At 40.0% G+C, this 24,541-nt stretch overlaps 2 protein-coding genes across 14 annotated transcripts in view; one reads left to right on the forward strand and one right to left on the reverse strand.

Annotated features, from left to right (window-relative positions):
• Positions 1 to 9,220, reverse strand: part of METTL8 (methyltransferase 8, tRNA N3-cytidine) — a 190,630-nt gene extending 181,410 nt beyond the window's left edge. For 3 of the 11 annotated variants that reach the window (XR_010136051.1, XM_063712867.1, XM_002812586.5), the window contains exon 1: positions 9,075 to 9,198. Coding sequence is in view for 1 of the 11 variants with exons in the window: in XM_024243524.3 (XP_024099292.1) it covers positions 9,075 to 9,082 (8 nt within the window). In the remaining 10 variants the exon portion in view is untranslated. Of the gene's footprint in view, positions 1 to 8,280; positions 8,545 to 9,074 lie in introns of those variants that run through there. The other 8 variants (XR_008522841.2, XR_008522842.2, XM_024243525.3 and 5 more) reach the window with 6 other exon arrangements.
• The window catches only part of DCAF17 (DDB1 and CUL4 associated factor 17), a 51,942-nt gene continuing 35,945 nt past the window's right edge, over positions 8,545 to 24,541 (forward strand). Inside the window, exons 1-5 of one of the 3 annotated variants that reach the window (XM_024243517.2) lie at positions 8,545 to 9,104; positions 9,511 to 9,614; positions 17,977 to 18,067; positions 23,140 to 23,276; positions 24,352 to 24,430. In XM_024243517.2, the coding sequence (XP_024099285.2) occupies positions 8,979 to 9,104; positions 9,511 to 9,614; positions 17,977 to 18,067; positions 23,140 to 23,276; positions 24,352 to 24,430 (537 nt within the window). In that variant the 5' untranslated portion in view covers positions 8,545 to 8,978. Of the gene's footprint in view, positions 9,105 to 9,194; positions 9,409 to 9,510; positions 9,615 to 17,976; positions 18,068 to 23,139; positions 23,277 to 24,351; positions 24,431 to 24,541 lie in introns of those variants that run through there. The other 2 variants (XM_024243518.3, XM_024243519.2) reach the window with 2 other exon arrangements.

Here is a 24,541-nt window from a genome sequence, read left to right on the forward strand (position 1 = left end):
GAGACCACAGCCCAGGCTGACACCATAATTTCAGCCTGGTGAGATCCTGAGCAGAGAATTAGGTTATGCTGTTTTAGGACTTCTACAGGAATTTGAGGTAATGAATGGGTGTTAATTTAAGCTACTAAAACTGTGGTAATTTGTTATACAGCAAAAGAAAACTAATGCATTCTTTAACATGTGTGCCAGGAGACAGGGATAAGAATGTCTATAACAGCACTTTCCTAGAAATAAAAAACCCGAAAGAGGCCAGGCATGGTGGCTCACACCTGTAATCCCAGCACTTTGGGAGGCTGAGGCAGGCAGATCATGAAGTCAGGTGTTCGAGACCAGCCTAGCCAACATAGTGAAATCTCATCTCTACTAAAAATACAAAAATTAGCCGGGCATGGTGGCAGGCACCTGTAATCCAAGCTACTCAGGAGGCTGAGGCAGGAGAATCGCTTGAACCCAGGAGGCGGAGGTTGCAGTGAGCTGAGATTGCGCCACTGCACTCCAGCCTGGGCAATAGAGTAAGACTCCATTTCAAAAAACACAAAAACAAAACAAAAAACATGAAAGAAACAAAAAGCCTAGTTAGTAGAAATGGGATAAATTAATTGTAATAAATTTATACAAGGAAATACTATACAGTAGTAAACATGAATGAATTACAGGTATGTCGTAAAATGTAATGTTGAGAAAAATATAGGCAAGCTATAGAAGAGTACACATATATAATATGAATGATGTTTAAATTTTTTATTTATCTAAAGAGGAAAGAGGGATCTGGGAACCAGCAGGGCACATAAGAGATGTCAAAGTTTTAGGTAATATTCTGTTTATTTTTAAGTTGATGATAAGTATATGGGTGTTCATTTTATAATTGTTATTTGTATATTACGTTATGTTATCTGTAACATAGCATAAAAGGATTCATATTCTTTTGAATAAATATTGTTTAAAATAAAAGGGTGAGTCTGCAATCCTTTACTATCAATCCTTTAAACCTAAATCTTTCTGAAAACTTCATATATGCATTAATATACTGTGTGTTCAGACACACATCATTAAAATATAGAGAGGAAAGAAAACATAAGAACCAAACTTGTGGTCAAAAGGTTCAATAACTTCAAAATAAATTTCCAAAAGTGACTTGCACCTGGACTACTACAATCACCTGCTAAGTGGTCTCTTATATTTCACTCTTGTTCTTGATGTTGCAGCCAAGTATCTGTTTAAGAAGAATGTCATATCACTCTAAGGGTTTTCCATCACATTTCCACAGTTCCACATGGTCTGACCCCTACCTACTTCTGGGATCTGATTTTATTCACTTTTCCCACATCCCCTAGCCACATAACAAATCCTAACATTCCTTAGCACTAATGTATAATGCTGATGTGCACCTTTAATAAAATCCAGGCATTGTTTCTTTGGCATCACATCATGTTTCCAATTTGTTTTGAGGAGTTTGAGAATATTTATTGTGGTTCTGTTTTATTAGGATTTCACCTGATTCTTTTCTTTTCCTCATCCTTAATATCCGCTATATCAGAAGTCCTGTCAACTCTACTTCCAAAATATATCTTGAATCTTGTTCACTTCTTTCCATCTCTCCTGTTACCACTCTAGTCCAAAACACTATCATCTCTTACCTGGACGAATGCAATAGCCACCTGTATCCTTACAATTATTCTTGCCTTCCACAATGTATTTTCCACTCTATAGCCATAATGACCTTTTTATAACACAAAATAGATCTTATCACTCCCCTCTTCAAAGCCTCCTATCATAACAGAATGAAATCCAAAATTCCTTACCATAGCCTACAAAGCTTAACATGTCTTGGTCCCATCCGACTGCTCCAAGTTTACCTCCCTCCTGCATGCTAAAGAGCCACACTGGCCTTCTGAGAGTTTTTGACTTCTTATTATAAGCCTTAGGAATCCTGAACTCAAGCATCCCTTTGCCTGGACTACTACTCTGGACTGTTGCAGATCAGCTCCTCCTCATCATTCAGGGCTCAGCTTACATGTATTCTCTTTAGAGAGGCCTTCCCTGACCACTCTGGCTAAGGCAGGGTGTTCAACCACCTTCCAGCACATCATCCTGTTTTATTTTCTTCACAGCACTTATTGCTACCTGGAAATCTTATTTTTTCATCTATTTATTTATTGTCTATCTCCTCCCACCTGTAGGGACCCTGTCTATCCTATTTACTGCTATACCCTATGCCAAAATTTTTCCCTGCACATTATGGATGAAAAACAAAAACATGTTGAACAAATGACTTCCTATAGCTTGGTTAAAATTTGTCTCTGAATAAATGTTCAAGTTTAATAACCTGAGTATTTTATACATTTATTCAGTTATACTATGTTTCTTTAAACAAAGTATATGAACAAAAAGCATTTTATTAACTTTTGAATTAATATTTCTTCTTTCTTGTCTTTAAAATATCATGGCTAGGATGGTTAAGTATTCTATAAACATAACACAGACAAAGAATGGAAAAAAAGAAGAACTAATATTTGTTCTATGCCCAAAACTAAGAGAAATCGTTTTCCAATCATAAAACTGTATCTATTTATGCCATTTTACCTTCAACAAATGGAAAATATCTACTTTATAGGTAGAAGTCTTAAGGATTTAAGTTTTTTTGAAAGTTATTAATATTGTGACTTCCTACTGATTTAAAGAATAAGTGGAGACTAAATCTGCATCTAAGCTAAAAGTAGCTGATATTGCCAAATATTGTGGTATATGCCTGTAATCCCACTATACATGCCAGCTACTCAGGAGGCTGAGGTGGGATGATCGCTTGAGCCCAGGAGTTCAGCACCAGCCTTTGAGATTTCTTCTCAAGCAAATAAAATAAAGTAAAAAAAAAAAAAAAAAGTACTTAGCTGTTGATAATAGATTCTACACAAACATATTGTTTTTTTATAGCCCATTCATTTATTCAAGACACATATGCATTAACCACATTTTAGGTAGTGTAAAGCAGGGAGAATTATATTACTACTCAGTTTCTGCCCAGGTTAGTTGGGAAGACAGACAAATGACAATTCTAGTATAGTGCCACAACAGTATACACAGTAACATGGAAGCACAGAAAAGGCTACTAACCAAGCTGGAGGAGTTAGGGGAAGGGTCTCAGTGGAGCTGTGATACCTGGGATGAGTCTTGAGATCAACTGATAAGAGGAGAGGAGAGGAAGCTTCAGATAAAGAAAATCTCAAATATAAAGGTACATTGGCTTGAGAAAGTCAGCAAACATGTCAGAACCACAAAAGCAAACATGAGGGATGGCCAAAGAGATGAGGCTGAAAATGTGGGCAAGATAATGAAAATGTGGGAAGATAATGAAGTGCCTGGTATTCTACCCAAAGAGATTCAGATTTTCTATTATAAGATATCTTATGTGAACCCCTAGGGATTTTGTACACATATCTTCAAGGCTATGAGATTTCTGTAGGAGAAAACCTTTCATTTTCAATTTGATAAAAATCTTTCAAAAAAAAGAGAATATTAACAAAAGGACACTCTGGATCATCTGAATGAGCACTTTTTAATTGAGTGCTGTCACAAGATTTGAATTCACACATGTGTGTTTAGGAGTGTATTGCTAAACAAGTGGTGCTGTTTGTCATTGGTACATGTTAATGAGAATGAAATGGGGACTACTGTATGTAAATGATGTTGTTTGTCAAGTGAAGGACAAATGAAGCCATGACATACTGAACAAATGAAGGTTTTGTGGTGATTTATATAAAGAAAAGAGGTGAAGGCATCAAGTAATCTCTCAACACAAGGGCAATATGGACAGACCTTTCTGTAAGGAAGGTACGCCACAGAGGACATTCATGATTAGAGCTTTTTAGGTCCACCTAAAGTCTCATTGCTCACAATCATTTGAATTTATTGGTTTTATAGCTTTGTTTCATTTAACTTGTACATGACATGTTTGGGTGTTATTGGTGTATAAAAGATACAACACACACACAAAAAAAATTAAAAAGACAAAAAACAAGAAAGAGACAACATGAGGAGTTTATACCTAGTTTTATCTTTGCATATATGTGACATACTAAAAAGGTTTTAAGTTAACAATGGAGGATCCTGGGTATCTTATTTGGGTATAAGAAATACTGCTCAGTCAGGCGTGGTGGCTTATGCCTGTAATCCCAGCACTTTGGGAGGCAGAGACAGGCAGATCACCTGAGGTCAGGAGTTTGAGGCCAGCCTGACCAATATGATGAAACCCCATCTCTACTAAAAATACAAAAATTAGCCGGGTGTGGTGGCATGCGCCTGTAATCCCAGCTACTCAGGAGGCTGAGACAGGAGAATCACTTGAACCCGGGAAGCAGAGGTTGCAGTGAGCCGAGATCACACCATTGCACTCCAGCCTGGGCAACAAGAGCAAAAAAACTCCGTCTCAAAAAGAAAAAAAAAAAGAAATTCTGCTATGGGCTGGGAGCGGTAGCTCATGCCTATAATCCCAGCACTTTGGGAGGCCAAGGTGGGCAGATCATCTGAGGTCAGGAGTTCACAACCAGCCTGGCCAACATGGTGAAACCCCGTCTCTACTAAAAATATTAAAATTAGCCAGGGGTGGTGGTGCGCGCCTGTAATCCCAGCAACTGGGGAGGCTGAGGCAGGAGAATCACTTGAACCTGGGAGGTGAAGGCTGCAGTGAGCCGAGATCGCCCCACTGCACTCCAGCCTGGGTGACAGAGCAAGACTCCATCTCAAAAACAAACAAACAAACAAAAAAAACGGAGCCTGTCTAGGGCCTAGGGGAGAGATAGCATTAGGAGAAATACCTAATGTAGGTGACGGGTTGATGGGTGCAGCAAATCACCATGGCACATGTATACCTATGTAACAAAACTGCACATTCTACACATGTACCCCAGAACTTACGGTATAATAAAAATAAATAAATAAATAAGAAATTCTGCTATGGGTGTTCGGAGCCGCTGAAAGAATGCAACAGGCAAGTGACAGCTTGTGCTTTAGGAAAATCACTCTGGCAGCAGTACGGAGGAGGGCTGGAATTAAAAGTACCCAAGTGATAGCAGCAGGAGGCAGACAAATCCTAGGCAGATGGGGGTGGGTCCCCAGTGAAACCTGACCTTCAAGCTGAAGACAGTTTAAAGCCTAGCTACATGTCCTGGATAAATCTATGGACCAGATCAAGAACCTCTCTTCCCATTTGGCGCACTTTCCTCTGACTGATCCCCACCCTTCACCTATTTTACATATATCCACCCTTCTCTAATTTGTTTTGTCACACTGTTGTGCCCACCTTTGAGTGGTGCCTTTGTTTTAGCCTCTTTTGTATACTCACAAACCAATCAGCACGCACTTCCCCATTCTGAGCCCATAAAAGCCCCGGACCCAGCCATGCCAGAAGAGAGACCACCCTACTTTGGGTGGGGGACCACCCTTGCATCCCCCCTTGGCTGAGAATAAAAGGAGTTAGCCAGCTTGCTTTGGGCAGACAGTAAGGGAAGGGTCCCTGAAGAACCTATGACCTGCCCCAAAAGTGCTTACACCAGATGTTTTGTGCAGATAAGGGAATTTGCACAGGGGGCTTGCCTAAACATGCCCACAATAGAAAATTCCATTCCCTAACACATGTGCAGTAAGGGAAATAACCAATATGGAGTAGCTCAGACTAAGGGCCCACAAGCACACTGGAAGGATGGGGTGAAGCCTCCAGAAATTTGCACCTTAAGCCCAGGTATTCAACTGTAAAGGGGGCAACCAGCAACCTGCTTTCAGGACCCCTTTCTTTACTGAGAGCTTTCCTTTCACTAAATAAATTCTACTCCACTCACTCTCCAGGGTCCACACATCTAATTCTTCCTGATTGTGAGACAAAAACTCAGACCTAGCTGAGCTAAGAGCAAAAATCCTGCATCAAGAGCTGTTTTGTTGCTCAATAAAACTCTTCTCTGTCCTCGTCACCCTCTGATTGTTAGTGTAATCTCATTCTTGGACACAGGACAAGAGCTCAGGATGCCACCAAACATGGGTAGGAAGAAGAGAGTAACACGGTAGCTCTCTGCCCCACCAGCAGCGCCTGGTGGCCACCCTATGCAACAAGAAGCAGGGCGGGGGGCCAGGCCAGCCCCAGAGCCATGGGCCGGAGTTGGGTGACAGGACTGAAAGGGCTGTTAACATGCCCCTGTTTGTCAGGCTGTAGACGACAGGTCTAAAAGAGCTGTTAGCACGCTGTAACACCCACCTCTGGGGCTTCTGGGTTGCCTGCCCCATTTGGTTACCACCACCGTCCCCTAGTCTGGACTCCAGAGTCCACTGTGGGAGTCACTTGTGACATGCCTGGTCTAGCCACAAGCGGTGCACGGAGCCAGCTCCTGTGCCGGCACTTGGAGCAACCAGCTGGATACCACACAACTCTGCACTCGCCAGCTCAGACACCCTCTCCTGCCAGGGACTGAGCCCACAGTCAGGTGGCCACAGGATCCACGCCTGCGTGCAAGCCAGGAGTGGCCCAGTGGGCCAGTTGTCCAGGGCACCTCCTGTGGCAAGCCCAGCCCGAGCAAGGCCTGGGTAGGTCTCCGGCTGCAGAGGTCTCCAGTGGCAAAGCAACGTCAAAAAAAAAAAAAAAAAAAAAAAATCCTGTGTCACAAGTAAGGCAGAAATTAGGAGGCTGCTTAATAATGTGATAAAAAATGGTGAGTCCCTAAATTACTTAGGTGAAATGAAGATGAGATGGATAAGAGAGTCTAAAGGACTTGGTTGTGGGTGAGGAACAGCAAGGCATCCAGGATGACTCTCCCTTGGTGATGACTTGGTGGTGAAATAAAGGCCACAGGAAAGAAGACAAACAAGTGGGGGCAAAGAGGAAGGAGAAATGAGAGAGTTGATGAATTCAATTCAGAAATGATTTGAATTTCATTTAAGCCAAAGAAAACCCAGTTATCTTTTCTGGGTTCCAGTTTTCTCAGTGACAGCTGCATTCATGAATTACCAAATTAACTATTGTAGCACTCTCTAAAAATATACAAAGCACTCTACCGTATGCTGTAAATAAGTCATGAAAAATCAGCAAAAGCTCCAGCCCTGAAGGAAAGTCAGCAGGGTTAAAAAGAGATATGGCCAATTTTTACTAAACACTTAAACTGTGACCCAACACACTCACCCAGTACTGTAAGTACTCACCTAATGTCATCAACAGATTTTTGGAAACTGACTGTAAGCAAAATGACATACAACAAAACCATTTTTACCATAGGCCAATTGATATAAACAAAAGTTAAGTTCCTATAACATATTTCTGGTCACAAAAACATCACCAAACTCCTAAATACAAACCAAAACACTTCTAATATTAAACATTGAAATAAATGGGAGCTATACATACATTTAAGGAAGATTAATAAAAACAAGTAAGATAGTTATTTACCTAATTATTCCAGTTCAGGGTCGAGGGTGGCTGAAGCCTATCCCCTCAGCTCAGGGTGCAAGGTGGGAACCAACCCTTAGACACGACGAGATTCCATCGCAGGGAGCACTCACACTCACACTCAGACAGGAAACACAGACAAGGCCAATTCACCCAGCCTGCACTGAGATGTGGGAGGCAGTACCCTGGGGTACCTGGTGAAAACCCATGCAGACGTGGGGAGAAGGGGCAAGGTCCACACAAACAGCAGCCCCGGTAGGAAATTATTATTTTTTCTCATCAAGTTATACAAAATGACACTGAAAGAAAAAATGCGATTCGAGGACCTGCTGTACTGTACTTTTTGCTCTGCCAGTCAGGTGCGATCGCTGGCTTTCTTTGAGCACCTATGAACAAGAGGTAGCATGCCCAAGTCCACGTGGGAGATACAGCGGCCCCACCCTTAACGGACTTAGAGCAAGGCGGTGGGACACATGTGGTGCAAGCTTGCTGAAAGTTTAGTGTGCTGGGAACTTTGAACATACAGGCAGGGCTAGTTAACAAAGTATATCTTTTATTTAGAGACATCGACGACGAATATCTTAGGCCGTCCAGTAAGAATGTAAGCATTTCATATTTTATTCCCTATAAAGAAAAAAGAACGGAGGCGAGAGGAAAGAAAATGAAGCAATTATCGCACAACTAGCCAGTGTCCCCGCAGGCCACCCAAGGACGGGCCTCCGGGAAAGAGTAACTCAATCCCAGTTTGGAGGGTGAAACTAAGAGTGAATGGGAAGCCAGCATCTTCCTAATACAAAAGCACAGTTTACCGTCCCCCTCAGCCAACGGGCGGCTGAAGGGAAAGCCGCGGGGCGTACCTTTAGCACGGGACGCTGCTTTGGGGGGGATCGCCCTCGACACAGCGCCCTTCCTGGCACCTGGCCAGAACCTCCCAGGGCGAAGGTCAGGGGCCGAGAAGCTTGTGAGTACCGGGGCAGTGAGGGAGGGATCCCTAACTGCAGGGCGCACACACGGAGCGGAGACCTGGAGGCGGCAGCACCACGCCCCCAGGGCTCTGCCCAGCTAGCCACTCGCAGCACAGAGAGGCGCGCCAGCAAGACAGCGCAGCCTCCGCGGGCCGGAGGAGGCGGGGCCGCGGCAGGCAGAGGCGGGGCCGGGCAAGCCCTCGCTCCCCGCCGCCTGACGGGAATTGTAGTTCCTGGGAGAAGCCGGGCTGCCTCACGAGGCACTGGGAACTACATTTCCCGGTGAGAGAGCGGCTTCGGCCGGCCGCGCGGTACCGGAGCGTCGCACTGTCAGCGGCCAGAGAGCCTGGGAGGGGCAGATCGAAAAGGGAGTGTTTCTTCCCTTCTCTCCGCGTTCTGGTGCAAGCGGCTCTGCTTTCCCTCGCCCCGCCGTCGGGTGCTCCCTGCCCGCCTCCCCGTGTCAGCTTTTCCTGGGCCCCGCCGGGAAAGTCTGGGCCTCGAAATTCGAAGGCAGCGGCGGCTGCCCAGCACGGGAGTGTGGGGCGCGCCACTCGGCGGCCCAGCCTACCCAGGGCCCGGCCCGCGCCTCCATGGGCCCGACCCGGAAGCCCAACGTGTGCAGCCGGCTGAGTCGCCGGGCGCTTGGCTGCTTCTCGCGCGACGCAGGCGTGGTGCAGAGGACCAACCTGGGCATCCTGCGGGCGCTGGTGTGCCAGGTGACCGCCAGCCGGCCGGGGAGGGACGGAGGGCCGCGGGCGCCTGGCGGCCGAGCCTCCTGCGGGGATGCGGTTTTAACGCGCTGGGGCCTCCCTTTATAGGGTCACATGTGATGGGGAGGAGGATACAAGCCTGGAATCTGGGAGATTAGTCAATAGGTGGTAATAGGGCCACCAGACGCTTTTAGTTTTACGCTTCTTATGTCTTACCTGGAAACAATTATTCTAAAAGTTGGTCACCTCATTAAGCCAAAACATGAGGGCAGAGTGGAGGAAAGATGCAAAAAGTTTTTAAATAATATAGGTGAAATTATGTTGCTTTTAAAATTTAAAATCCAACTTAAAATTGGTGCACAGTGGAAGCCTAAGAGTTCCTTCCTGAACGGAAATTCTTTATGTCTTTTAGGAAAGTACTAAATTTAAGAATGTTTGGACAACTCATTCCAGGTCACCTATAGCCTATGAGAGAGGAAGAATATATTTTGACAATTATCGGCGCTGTGTCAGCAGGTAACTTTTTATTGATAATTTTGCTGTAATTCACCTCACTGTTGATCTTAACTATAATTCGTATAGGACCACATGCCTACATTAGTGCCTAGTGAAATAGAATGAAAAAATGGGTCCAAAATAAGACTAGGCAGTAAAAAATGCATGTAATTTTAAAATCTTGTTAAATTTAAAGTTGCAGGTGTCATTTTTGTAAATACCAACTTAAAGCAAAACTATAGTGCAGGCAAAACCACAGATTGTTCAGAGCACTGTTTAATATTTAATCTACTTATACCACAGTCAAGAAATCCAGTTGCCAACCAAATAATTAGATGCTGCTTTGGAGAATTGATGGATTGTGTTTTGGAAGTACGTGCCTTTTTTTTTTTTTTTTTTAGAGAAATTTTTTCAAACAAAAGCCTAGTATTTAGAGATCCAAAATGTTTAACAGTCAACCTCATCCACAACTGTCCAACATGAGGCGGGGAAGGAAAGCCACAATGCATCCCCATATACTCATTACCCAGATTCAAAAACTATCAAGATTTGCCACATTTGCTTTATCCAACCCACTTTTCCTTTTGCATTACCTCTTTTAAAGCATATTCTAAACATACATCAGTTTGCATTTAAAAAAATGGGCATTTTTTATAGGCTTTATTAGGATATAATTCGCATACCATATATTTACTCATTTAAAGTGTACATTTCAATAATATTTAATACATTCACAGATACATCTAATCACTACCACAGTTAATTTTAGAGCATTTTCATCACCTCAAAATAGAACCATGTACCTTTCAGCAGTCACCTCAGTACCACCATTACCCTCAGCCCTAAGCAACCACTAGTCTGTTTTCTGTCTGTAGATTCACCTGTTCTGGACTTTTCATATAAATGGAATCGTATAATATGTGGTCTTTTGTGACTGGCTTTTTCACTTTGCGTCTTTTCAAGGTTCATCCATGTTGTCACATGCATCAGAATTCCTTTATAAAGTTGAATAATATTGCATTGTATCAATTACCACATTTTACTTATCTGTGTATCAGTTGTTAGACATTGGTGTTTCTACCTTTTAGCTATTATAAATAATGCTGCTATAAACATTTCCATGTAAGTTTTTATGTGGGCATTTATTTTCACTTCTCCTGGATTATACCTAGGAATGGAATTGGTAGGTCATAAGATTATATTGTAACTGTGTTTAATAGTTAGAAGAACTACCATATGCTTTTCTAAAGTGGTAGTACCATTTTATGTTCCCATAAGCAGTATATGAGGGTTCTGATTTTTCCACATTCTTGTCAACACTTGATGTGTGACTCACAGCATCTCACTGTGGTTTTGATTCCATTTTCCTGATGACTAGTGATGTCAGGCATCTTTTCTTGTGCATATTGGCCATTTGTATGTTATTCTTTGGAGAAATGTTTGGTTAGATATTTTGCCCATTTGTAAATTTTTTTTTTTTACAAAAATCCTTACATATTTTAGATATAAGTCACTTGTCAGATATATGATTTACAAATACTTTCTCCCATTGTGTAGATTGTCTTTTTACTTTCCTGATGTTATTGTTTGAAACACAGAGAGGTTAACTTTTTTTTTTTTTTTTTGAGACAGAGTTTTGCTCTTGTTGCCCAGGCTGGAGTGCAGTGGCGTGATCTCGGCTCACTGCAATCTCCACCTCCCGGGTTCAGGTGATTCTCCTGCCTCAGCCTCCCAAATAGCTGGGACTACAGGCATGCGCCACCACGCCTGGCTAATTTTGTATTTTTGGTAGAGACGGGGTTTCTCCATGTTGGTCAGGCTGGTCTCGAACTCCCAGCCTCAGGTGATCTGGCCGCCTCGGCCTCCCAAAGTGCTGGGATTACAGGCATGAGCCACTGCATCCAGCCACAGAGAGGTTAATTCTGATGAAGTCCAATTTATCTAAATTTTTTTCATTACTCGTGCTTTTGGTGTCATATCTAAGAATCCATTGCAAAATTTGAGGTCGTGAAGATTTGCTCCTAGGTTTTTTTCTAAAGGTTTTATAGTTTTAGCTCATATTTAGGTGGTTGATCCACTTTGAGTTAATTTTAGTATAGGATATAAGGTAGGTATCCAACTCCATTTTTTTTTTTAACATGCGGCTATACATTTGTCCTAGCACCATTTATTAGAAAGACTTTTCTTTCTTCATTGCAAGGCCTTGCCACCCTTGTCAAAAATCAGTTGACCATAGACACTTTTGGATTTATTTCCAGACGTTCAAGTCTGTTCCACTGATCTGTATGTCTGTCCTTATGTCAATACCACGTTGTCTTGGTCACTGCTGCTGTGTTATTTCTTCTTTAAATGCTTGGTGGAATTAACCATTGAAAGCATCTGGGCTTGGCACTTTCTGTTTTGGTAGGTTGTTCATTATTGATTACATTTCTTTAATAGATACAGACTTATTCAAGTTATCTGATTCTTCTTGGGTAAATTTTGATAGATTGTGTCTTTCAAGGAATTCATCTAAATTATCCAAACTTGTGAGCCTAGACTTATTCATGATATTTCTTTATTATTGTTTTAACGTCCATGAGATCGGTAGTGATAGCCACTCTTTAATTTCTCATATTAGTAATCAATTTTGTTGACCTTTTCAAAAAAACAGCTTTTGGTTTTGTTGATTTTCTCTATTGATTTTTGGTTTTCAATTTTACTACTTTCTGAGCTAATTTTTGTTATTTCTTTGCTTACTTTGGATTTAATTTGCTCTTCTTTTACTAGTTTCCTAAGGTAGAAACTTAGATTACTGATTTGAAGTCTCTTTCCTTTTCTGCATGTGCACTTACTGCCATACCTTTTCCTCTAAGCATTGTTTTTGTTGCATCCCACAAATGTTGATATGTTGTATATGCATTTTCATTTAGTTCAGAATATTTTTAAATTTCTCCTGAGACTTCTTTGACCCATGTGTTATTTAGATGTGTGTTGTTCACTCTTCAAATATATTGGGATTTTCCAGTTATCATTGTTTTATTGAGTGGTGGTTTAATACCACTATGACCCGAGAGCATACTTTATATTAGTTCTAGTCTTTTAAATTTGTTAAGGTGTCTTTTATGGCTCAGAATGTGATCTACCTTGGTGAATGTTTCGTGTAAGCTTGAGAAGAATGTGTATTCTGCTGTCGTTGGATGAGATACTCTGTTTGATCCAGTTGACTGATGGTACCTTTCAGTTTAAGTATATGCATAATTACTAACTTTCTGCCAGCTGGATGTGTTAATTACTGATGGGTGTTGAAATCTCTATAATAATGAGTGGATTTATCTATTTCTTCTTGCATTTCTATCCGTGTTTGCCACATTGTGTTTTGATACTCTGTTGTTAGATGCATATATATTAAAGATTGTTATGCCTTCTTGGAGAATTGACACCTTTTTCATTATCTTATGCCCACTTAATCCCTGGTAATTTTCCTTGCCAAATTCGACTTTGTCTGAAATTAGTATAGCTACTCTAGCTTTCTTTTGTTTAGTGTTTGCACATTGTATCTTTTGCCATTCCTTTACTTTTAATCTATCTGTGCCTTTTTTTTTCCCCCCCAAAGTCAGGATCTGGCTGTGTATCCCAGGCTGGAGTGCAGTGGCACAATCATAGCTCATTGTAACCGCAAACTCCTGGACTGAAGCAATCCAACCACCTCAGCCTCACAAGTAGCTAGGACTATAGGCATGTGGCTATTTTTAAAACAATTTTTTTAGAGATAGGGGTCTCAGTCATGCTGCGTTGCCCAGGCTGATCTCATACTCCTGACCTCAAGTAGTCCTCCCACCTCAGCCTCTGCTAAGGATTACAGACATGAGCCACCAGAACACTTTAGGTATTTATGTGTCTTTCTACTTGCTCTTATGCTCTCTGAAGAGAAATCCAAATTAATTCTTATTGTTCCCCTATATAGTTAAGGTGCTTTTTTTCCATCTGGCTTCTTTCAAGATTTTCTCTTCACTTTTGATTTTCTGCAGTTTGAATATGCTTCCCAGATTTGGGGCTTGGTATCTGTCAGTTCTGGAAAATTCTCAGCCATTGTTACTTCAAATATTTATTTTTCTCTCTTTTTCTTCCTTCTGATATTCCCATTATGTGGATGTTATACCTTCTCCAATTTTCCCATGATACTTGAATATTCTGTTCTACTTTTTCTTTCTTTTTCCTCTTTTATTCCCCCAGCTTGGGAAGTTTCTGTTGACCTATCTTCAGACTCACTGATTCTGTCCTTGGCTGCATCCAGTCTACTGATGACTGTTAAAGGCATTCTTCATTTCTCTTATGGTGTTTTTTGATTTCTAGTATTTCTTTTTCTTCTTTTTTTTTTTTTTTTTAAGAATTTTTATCTGTGTTTAATTTACCCATCTTTTCTTGCATGGTGTCCACTTTTCCCAGCCCTGATCCTGTTAATCAGCTATTTAATTAATTAGTTTAGAAATGAGGTCTTGTGACCGGGTGCGGAGGCTCACACCTGTAATCTCACACTTTGGGAGGCCTAGGCGGGCAGATCACTTGAGGCTAGGAGCTCGAGACCAGCCTGGCCAACATGGCGAAACCCCATCTCTACTAAAAAAACAAAAATTAGCTGGGTATGGTGGCACACACCCATAATCCCAGCTACTCCAGAGGCCAAGGCAGAAGAATTGCTTGAATCCAGGAGGTGGAGGTTGCAGTGAGTTGTGATTGCATGCCACTGCACTCCAGCCTGGATAACAGAGTGAGACTCAAAAAAGAAAACCCCAAAAAACCCCAAACAAACAATAAAAAACAAGAAATGAGGCCTTGCTTTGTTGCCCAGGCTAGAGTGCAGTGGCTTTTCACAGGTATGATAATAGTGCACTGTAGCCCCAAACTCCTGCACTGCAGTGATCCTCCTCCCTCAGCCTCCTGAGTATAGCTGGAACTATAGTCACATATCATCGCACCTGGCTTAATCATAGTTATTTTAATTTCTGGTCTGCTAATTCTAAAATCTCTGCCATATCTGAATCCAGTTCTGATGTTTGTTTTGTTTCTTCAAACTTTTGTATTTTGCCTGTTAGCATGCCTTGTCATTTTTTTGGTTGAAGGCTATGTATGATATATTGGATAGGCCAGGCACAGTGGCTCACTCCAGTCATCCCAGCACTTTTGGAGGCCAACATCTAGGGGTTGCTTGAGCCCAGGAGTTCGAGACCAGCCTAAGCAACATAGCAAAACCCCATCTCTACAAAAAATACCAACATGAGCTGGGCATGGTGGCACACACCTGTAGTCCCAGCTACCAGGGAGGATGAGGTGGGAGGATCGCTTGAGCCCAGGAGGTCAAGGCTGCATGAGCCGTCAGCATGCCACTGCACTCCAGCCTGAGCAACAGAGCGAGACCCTGTCTCAAAAAATTTTACAAATTTAAGATATATTGGATAAAAAGAATTGAAGTAAATAGGCCTTTAGAGTGAGATTTTATGTTTATCTGAGTAGGAGTTTGGCTATGATTGTTGTTTGTTGTAGCTGTAGGTATCGGAGGTTAAAATTTCCTCTAGTGTGCTTATTTTTGTCTCCCCCATTGTTGGCTCCAGTGGCTTGTTCCTGGGCTTATGTTCCTGGAAAGCTGTAATTGTCAGTATCCACCTTTCTCTCCAGTTTTGGAGGCAGCAGTTTGCCCTGTGACCTGAATTCTCTGATGGATCTAAGAATTATGGATTTTCAGATTGTTCAGCATTTTTTGTGTTGTGAGGACAGACAGGGGTGGCACTTCCAGGCTGTTTTCATCTTGGACCAGAAACCAGAATTTAGAGAGAATAGTCAGCTTTTGAGATTTGTTCTAACCCCAAAAGGGCTCTGCCCTGCTATCTTTTTCTGGTTATTTCTGGCAAATTAGCCAGCCTACAATTTAGCCTGTATCTCCACTGAGTCTACCAATCTCCTCCCATTTGCCTTTCATCACAAACTCCACAGGTTTTATTAGTGCTCCTAGGCCTTAACTTCTCCACACTCTGTTGCAAATAAAGTTAGTTTTTCTGGAAAGAGCCACGGAGCTATCTGTTTTATGGCCTGCTTCTCCCCTCCTGCACAGTTTTTGAGCTAAGGCTCTTTACCTGGTTGTGGGAGTCAATGCCATGCTTCTCTCTGAGTGACTCCCCTACTCTAGAAGCTGAGCACTTGGAGTTGAGGAAACACTGGCCTCAGATCTTCTCACCTTGTCTCTCTCTCAGTGTAGAACCACTGTTTTCTAAGGAGGAATAAGGCCAGTTAGGGCCTCAGTATCCTCAACTGTGCTGCATCCAAGGTAGATCCTCCATCCCATGAATAGGGGCTGGGTGGAAGAAGGGACTCCCACCTCTTGACTATACTGACCCAGGACTCAGCCCCAGCAATAGGCAGCTGGGGACTGGATGAGAAATGCTGTCATCCCACCCCTTCTAGGAAGATAGCTCTCTGAGTGGAAGCTTGGAAAACAGGGAGCCTTGTCCTCTTGGCTGCACCAGTCTGGAGTGGAGTTTCCATCTTGCTGAGCTGGGATTGGGAAGGAAGGGACTATGCCCTGGTTCAGACACCACAGACTCACTATTCTTACTGAGCAGTAGTAGGTTTTCTTGAATAAATGTTTCTTCATATGCTGTATGTCCCCGGGACATACATATGCTGTATGCCCCCCATTTGTAGAGACTTTAAATAGTTGTCCTTTTATGATTTTCACCAGTTTTGCCAAAGAGTTTGTCCACAGAGCTCTTCATGCCCTCATGCTGGAAGTGGAAATCTGGACATGTTCTTATCTTACCACATCATTATCACACCTAGGAAAACGAGAAACAATTCTTCAGGATCATTTAATGTCAAGTTTATAAAACTTCCTGCTTTAACTTAAAAAAAAAATTAAATTAGAGTAAGTGGTGTTGATTAGTGTTCTAATGATTAAATATTATTGAGTTATTTAATGTCCAGGGGTGTTTTATCCACAGGTTATAATCGCATATGAAGTTGCCTTTATTCTTGTGAAACTGTTTGGTTTAAACTTTTGAATCAGTGAGAGAATGTCAAAGAGATACAATTATCGCCTGAAAATTGTTTCTTTTTCAACAGTAATTTAATTTCAAAGTTCATTTAAAAAAATGAAAAGGGGCCGGGTGTGGTGGCTCACGCCTGTAATCCCAGCACATTGGGAGGCCAAGGCAGGCAGATCAGGAGGTCAGGAGTTCAAGACCAGCCTGACCAACATGGTGAAACCCTGTCTCTACTAAAAATACAAAATACAAAAATTAGCTGGGCATGGTAGCATGCACCTGTAATCCCAGCTACTCAGGAGGCTGAGGCAGGAGAATCGCTTGAACCTGGGAAGTGGAGGTTGCAGTGAACCGAGATAACGCCATTGCTCTCCAGCCTGGGAGACAGAGTGAGACTCTATCTCAGAAAAAAAAAAAAAGGAAAAGCGCCAGGCGAAGTGGCTCACACCTGTAATCCCAACACTTTGGGAGGCTGAGGCAGGTGGATTACTTGCGTCCAGGAGTTCAAGACCATCCTGGGCAACATGGCAAAACTCTGCCTCTACAAAAAATATAACAATTAGCCAAGCGTAGTAGCATGAGCCTGTAGTCCCAGTTACTTGGGAGGCTGAGGCAGGACGATTACATAAGCCTGGGAGGTGGAGGTTGAAGTGAGCTAAGATCATGCCATTACACTCCAGCCTGGAGTGCGAGAAACTGTCTCAAAAAAAAAAAGAAACAAAATAAAATTAAACATTTATGATCACATCTCAACTAATCAGAGAAGTACAAATTAAAAGAGACTATTTTTCACATCAAAGATAGAGCATTCAATATTGGCAGAAGTATAAACTTACTCAACCTTTCTGAAAAGTAATTTGGGAGTTTAAAAAAAAAGCCATAAAGGGTTTTTTGTTTTTTGTTTTTTTTAAATCCACTAGTTTTCATTCTAAAATAATGGGACCCTTTTTATCCAGTAATTTTCATTTTAAATATCAGAACAATAGTTTTTGATCTTGATGGAATTCAACAGAGATATTCTTAGTAAATGTTCAGAGGTAAAGAAAGAATTTAATATGAACCATTTTTGGAAAACAACATCCAGGTACGTATATGTATATAAACCAGAAGGAAGTGAACCAAAATGTTAATGAGTTATTTTTGGCAGTTTTATAGTATTGTAAACTATTTTAATCTTGTTATATTTTTTAAATTTTTTTCTATGAATTATGTGATCAGAAAAAAAATTAACATTTAGTTAAGAAGAGGAAAGCAAATAAATTGTGCCTTGGTATTTCACATCTCTGAATAAAAATAGTCTCTCAAACCTGAACAAATACTGTCTTGGTTATCAAGAATAATAATCATTTATTTTTCTTTTTTCTCAGTGTTGCATCTGAGCCAAGAAAACTTTATGAAATGCCAAAATGTTCCAAATCAGAAAAAATAGAGGATGCTTTATTATGGGAATGCCCAGTGGTAAGATTTGTTTTTAGAGCATTTGTTTCTAAAGCATTTTTAGCGTAGAAGAACTGGTTATTATGAACATATTGCATAAAATAATACAACTTAAATATCATAGTGACTCTTGCATCTTTAAAGCAATCAAGATGAGAGTATATCTTTTATTTTCCTCATGAAATAATTTCTGTATTAAAAATACTAATATTATGACTGTATTTTTAAAATTAGATTTTTTTTAGATCCTGAAAAACTAGAAAGTTATAAATCGATTAAAAGTTATATAAGCAGCATAAGCTAATGTATAATTATCTTAGTGTTTAAGAGATCATTCCACTCAATATACTGAAACAGTAACAAAGTATTTAGAACAACAGTTACTTTACCCGAATGTTGTTAGGAAAATAATAAAGATAAAATAATAGGATAAGCTCATTTCATAAGACTAGCTTTGCCTGGGTGTATATTTTTCAGAACACTGTTTTCATGGAATGTTAACAGGTGCCAGAGGAGTTAGGGGGAATTGAGCTATGAAAAACTAAGTTTGGGGCATTCCGAGTTTGAGACTGTAAACATGTCTATTGATAGAATTACTTCTCAGAGCCTTTAATAATAATAATAATACAATAATACTAATAGGTATGATGATTATCAAGCCATTTCCCCAAATTCTTTTGATCATAGAACTTCCTTGTTTAAGGAATATTTCTAAATACAGGTTGAGCATCCCTAATCTGAAAATCCGAGATCCAGCATGCTCCAAAATTCAAAACTTTTTGAATGCTGACATGATGCCACAAGTGGAAAATTTTACACCTGACCTCATGTGACAGGCACAAAATTTAAAATATTATGTAAAATTATCTTCAGGCTACATGTATAAGATACATATGAAACATAAATGAATTTGGTGTTTAGACTTGGGTCCCATCCCCAAGATACCTCATTATGTACATGCAAATATCCCCAAATCCAAAGAAATTCAAATCTGAAACACTTCTAGTCCCAAGTGTTTCAGTAGGAAAAGGGATAATCAACCTGTATTTGTTTTCTATAGGATCAGTGCTTATTCTAAGAAATGCACTTAGGAAATACTACAACAAATTAATCAGGTCTTTGAATCTGGTTGGTTGTCCTTTAGGAAAAACAGAACTCATAATATGTGACCAAAAATAATTTTTAAAAGATAAGAGGCTATACGCTAAATTTACTGTTAATTTTTTTTTTCAGGCTATCATTTTTACATAAAGTTTTAGTTTTCTGGAGCTGCTGCTTTCTTTTTCTCTGAATACTTATTGTCTGTTCATTGAAGCCTCCTATTTAAAAACTAGAAAGCTTTTAAACCTATGTTTTCTTCTTCAACTCCTTATTGAAAGCTAAAAGTAACTGTTGTGCCTTTAGCAATTTAAAGCTTTTTGATCCATTTTCATTGGGGAGTATGGGGGGAAGACAATAGATTTCTTAATTGAGAAAGTTTTTAATACACTAGTATAAAACACCAAAAATTTAGTAACCTAATTCCTATCTCACTATTTTTTTCTTTTTTTTTGAGACGGTCTCCCTTTGTTGCCCAGGCTGCAGTGCAGTGGCATGATCTCGGCTCACTGCAACCTCTGCCTCCCAGGTTCAAGCAATTCTCCTGCCTCACCCTCCCAAGTAGCTGGGACTACAGGCACCCACCATCATGCCCCACTAATTTTTGTATTTTTAGTAGAGACGGGGTTTCGCCATGTTGGCCAGGCTGGTCTCGAACTCCTGACCTCAAGTGATCCACCATCCTCAGACTCCCAAAGTGCTGGGATTACAGGCATAAGCCACCATGCCCAGCCCCTATTCTCACTTATTTTTAAACATTTTATTCTCATTTCAACTGTAGCAAGATTTTCTCTTAAGAAAAACCAGGAAGCATATTGAATTGTTATTAACACACTGATATGAAACTACTTTTAAGTTAGTGTCCATCTTTTCCAAGACTCTGTGTGAATTACAACTTTTTGTTTAAGAAAATATTTCAAACGTATTATATTTGCTGCTTCAAATTATTTTGATAGGCAAGATATAAATAGTATATTTTTTAAAACTTAAAAAAAAATTTTTTATATAGTTTTTTAAGACAGGGTCTCACTCTGTTGCCTAAGCTGGAGTCCAGTGGCACAATCACAGCTCACTGCAGCCTCTACCTCCTGGGCTCAAGTGATCCTTCCACCTTGGCCTCCTGAGTAGCTGGGACTACAGGTGTGCACCAACAAACCCAGCTAATTTTCGTATTTTTTGTAGAGGTGGGGTTTCGTCATGTTGCCTAGGCTGGTCTTGAACTCCTGGGCTCAAGTGATCTGCCCGCCTTGGCCTCCCAAAGTGCTGGGATTACAAGTGTGAGCCACCACGCTCAGCCAAAAACTTTTAAATCTCCATGAAACAACATTTAGATAAGATGTTGTAGAATAAATGCATTTATATCATTGCCCTGAATCCAGTGTAAGACTTCAAGGGTTAATAAACTTAAAAAAAAAAAATCTTATAGCCAGTATTTTAAGAAACTTGATTATACTTACCAAAGGAACATTGTTTGTTTTCTCTTCTTTTAAATATGGAGAGGTTTAATCCTTTACCTAACAAAGGAATTAATTTTAGCAAAATGATTCATTCCAACCTTCTTATAAGAAATATCTAGGAGAGTGGCCAGGTGTGGTGGCTTACGCCTGTAATCCTAGCACTTTGGGAGGCCGAGGCGGGCGGATCACAAGGTTGGGTTTTCAAGACCAGCCTGACCAACATGGTGAAACCCCATCTCTACCAAAAATACGAAAATTAGCCAGACGTGGCAGCACGCACCTGTAATCCCAGATACTCGGGAGGCTGAGGCAAGAGAATCGCTTGAACCTGGAAGGCAGAGGTTGCAGTAAACAGAGATCATGCCACTGCACTCCAGCCTGGGTGACAGAGCAAGACTCTGTCTCAAAAGAAAAAAATATATATCTAGGAGAGTCAACTAAGAAAAATAACGAATCTAAGTGATAAACATTCAGGAAATTCTCTAAATATGAGATTTATTTACAATCTTAATATCTCAGGGTTCTTTTTAGGTTTCCAGGGGAAAAGAACAGGATAACAGTGTGGAGACTGCTAAGTTGAGAATTTAAAACAAATAAGAACATAAGATTTTTAAAATTGCATTGTGAAAGTAACATTTTTTATCAATCCTTTAATCTCACTCTTTTAGACATATTGAGAAAATGTTAAATAGAAAATATTAAGAAATTTTAATAAGATGTTTCAGATCTTTGAGTATGAAAAATATAACAAAAAAGCCTAATTTCAAAAAACTATTTGAGATCAGGGGACAATGGTGTGACCAATATGAAGGGTCAAGACTGAAATGTATTGTCTTTACGATCAAGAACTCTACTTTCAGTTTTTTCTCGGACAGTTAATTTCAGCTTCATAGAGATTTCTCACCAAATTAAGGAACATTGTTTTCCTGGGTTTGTTTTGGGTATATGTCATTATAGCTATGTTATTTCTTGTTGAAATTTATAATTGTGGGTTTTTAATATTGTTTTAGTATTTAATGGTGTATAATGTGTTATTAAATTATATGTAGTTATACAAAAAAAAAACTAGCACACAAAAATTATTTTTTTCCTTAACATTTGAAAGGCAAGATAAATTTTTAGGGAGCATATATAAAATTATGTCTTCATTCTTTTCTATTCACTTTTTGGCCTAAGCAGATGCTAGATTAATTTCAGCCCCTCTTTTCTTTCTTTCTTTCTTTTTTTTCTTTTCTTTTTTTTTTTTTGAGATGGAGTCTTCTGTCGCCAGGCTGGAGTGCAGTGGCACAATCTCGGCTCACCGCAACCTCCACCTCCCGGGTTCAAGCGATTCTCCTGCCTCAGCCTCCCAAGTAGCTGGGATTATAGGCAGGCACCGCCACGCCCAGCTAATTTTTGTATTTTTTTTTTAGTAGAGATGGGGTTTCACCATGGCCAGGCTGGTCTCCACCTCCTGACCTCGTGATCCGGCCACCTCAGCCTCCCAAAGTGCTAGGATTACAGACGTGAGCCACCGCACCTAGCCGCTTCTTTTTTTCTAACTAGAAACAGAGTCTTGCTATGTTGCCCAGGCTGATATCGAACACCTGGGCTCAAGTAATCCTTCTGCCTCACTCTCTCAAAGTGCTGGGATTACAGGTGGGGACTATGATGCCGTTTTAGTCTACGAATTAAAGTAGAAAACTTTGCTTCTCTTTTTCTTCCTGCCTTAGACTTCTACCTTGTGGTGGCTCCTCAGTGACAGGAGTGCCCATGCAGCTATCCTCTCCCTTTTCTAGGATAATTCATTGGTGACATAGGTCATCTTTCAAACCAGGTCCATTTTCTGTACTTTGGCTGTCTTCATTGGTTTCTAGCTTTTCATTTGAGCTTAGGTCAGAACCACAGTGAATAATGAAGTAATTTGCATTTTGCCAGTTTTGACTTCCATCTAAAGGAAACAAGTCCTGTGGTAAGGGAAAAAGGGGGCAATATGAATGTCTATTCTAGCAGAGAACCCTTTTTTTTTGAGACGGGATCTCACTGTGTCACCCAGGCTGGAGTGCAGTGGCACAGTCATCACTCATTGCAGCCTTGACCTCCCAGCCTCAAGCGATCCTCTTGCCTCAGCCTCCCAAGTAGTTGGGACTCCAGCCACTCACCACCATGCTAATAGCAGAGGACTCTTAATCGCTATGCTATATACATGATTTTAAGAGCTGTTATTGTTGTTATTGTTATCACAGAAGTAGCATCATTATCTTTTACTGTTATTATGACTAACATTTGTGAATACTTAATAAAATAATAACTAATACATAATAATTTATTTCAGGCCATGTTTTAAGTGCTTTATGTGAATAAACTCAATAAGTGATGATGAAATAATTACCCACAATCTTATCTTTCCTTGTCTTAATTCTGTATTTGGGCATTTAATTTTTTTTTGTGGTTTATTTATTTGGCTATTTGAATATTTAGCTATTTTCTTTGGACATTGATTACTGCAAATTGTTCATGGCCAAGCAGTTTCATTTTTATATCTCATTTTTTTTTTAGGGAGATATACTTCCCAATTCATCAGATTATAAGTCCTCACTCATAGCACTGACTGCTCATAATTGGCTACTTCGTGTATCAGCAACTACGGGAAAAATCCTTGAGAAAATATATCTTGCACCTTATTGCAAATTCAGGTATTTACTGTGAGTTTATTATTCAAGATTTTATTTTAAAAATTTGAAACCTGTGGCCCAGGAAATTTCAAGCCTTTTTTCCCTGTCAGTTTTCTAATCCATAACCAGATTTCAATTAATAAACCTATTTTCTTTTTCTCTCCTCATGACTACATTTAGAGGTCTGAGTATAGAGACCCTCTATCATTTGTCTTTTTTTTTTTTTTTTTTTCTTTTTTGAGGCAAGGTCTTGCTCTGTCTCACAGGCTGGAGTGCAGTGGCGTGATCTCTGCTTACTGCAACCTCCACCTACCAGGTTCAAGCGATTCTCCTGCCTCAGCCTTCCGAGTAGCTGGGATTTTGGGTGTGCACCACCATGCCCAGCTACTTTTTGCATTTTTGGTAGAGCTGAAGTTTCCCTGTGTTGGGCAGGCTGGTCTCAAACTCCTGACCTCAAGTGATCTGCCCACCTCAGCCTCCTAAAGTTCTGGGATTACAGGCGTGAGCCATTGTGCCCAGCTGTCATTTATCTTTGTATCCCTAATAAGTAACTAACCTGTAGTAGTTTAAATAAACTTAAAAAAAAAATTCCCTGTATTCTACAAATAGTGTTTTCTATGTAAGATGCTCTTTATGGTAGATTTTCCTGAAGGCTAGTCTGTTTTCAGTTAAATTGTCTGCTGTGTACAATCCAAGAACTGTTATTTTAACTATTAGTTTTATAAATTAGATGTAAATGTTTGGAGTGAATATGTTCATGGAATGTGTGAAAGTAACATTTTTAGTGCTTTTTATACTTCCATTTTAAAGTAGAAATGATTATTTTGTTTTCTAAGTTTTGAATACTCTTAGATCAAAAACAATTTTTATTCACCAATGCTCTAGAAAGATTAAAATTATGTATATATTTAAATAGGGATATGTCCATACAGGGATATAGAGGAAATTTTTTTAGCTATTTATTTTTTAAAATAGATCACTTTGCTTTTATAATTTAAATAACTAAAAAATAGTTTACTTATAAAATATAATATTTTGGTTTTAAGTATAAGGAAACTGACCCAAATAAATAAACTTCTCTTCATTCTTTTAAAAGATACTTGAGCTGGGACACTCCTCAAGAAGTCATTGCAGTTAAGTCAGCTCAGAACAGAGGCTCAGCAGTGGCCCGGCAGGTATACATATTTAAACATTCAATAAAATGAAGAATTTTTTTCATAGGAATTTGTCTGCAGATTTGTTATGAAAAATCTAATCTTTTATTTCTGAAGCATGCTATAAAAGAT

The sequence above is a fragment of the Pongo abelii genome, chromosome 11 (assembly GCF_028885655.2).
Source record: "Pongo abelii isolate AG06213 chromosome 11, NHGRI_mPonAbe1-v2.0_pri, whole genome shotgun sequence".
NCBI lineage: Eukaryota > Metazoa > Chordata > Mammalia > Primates > Hominidae > Pongo > Pongo abelii.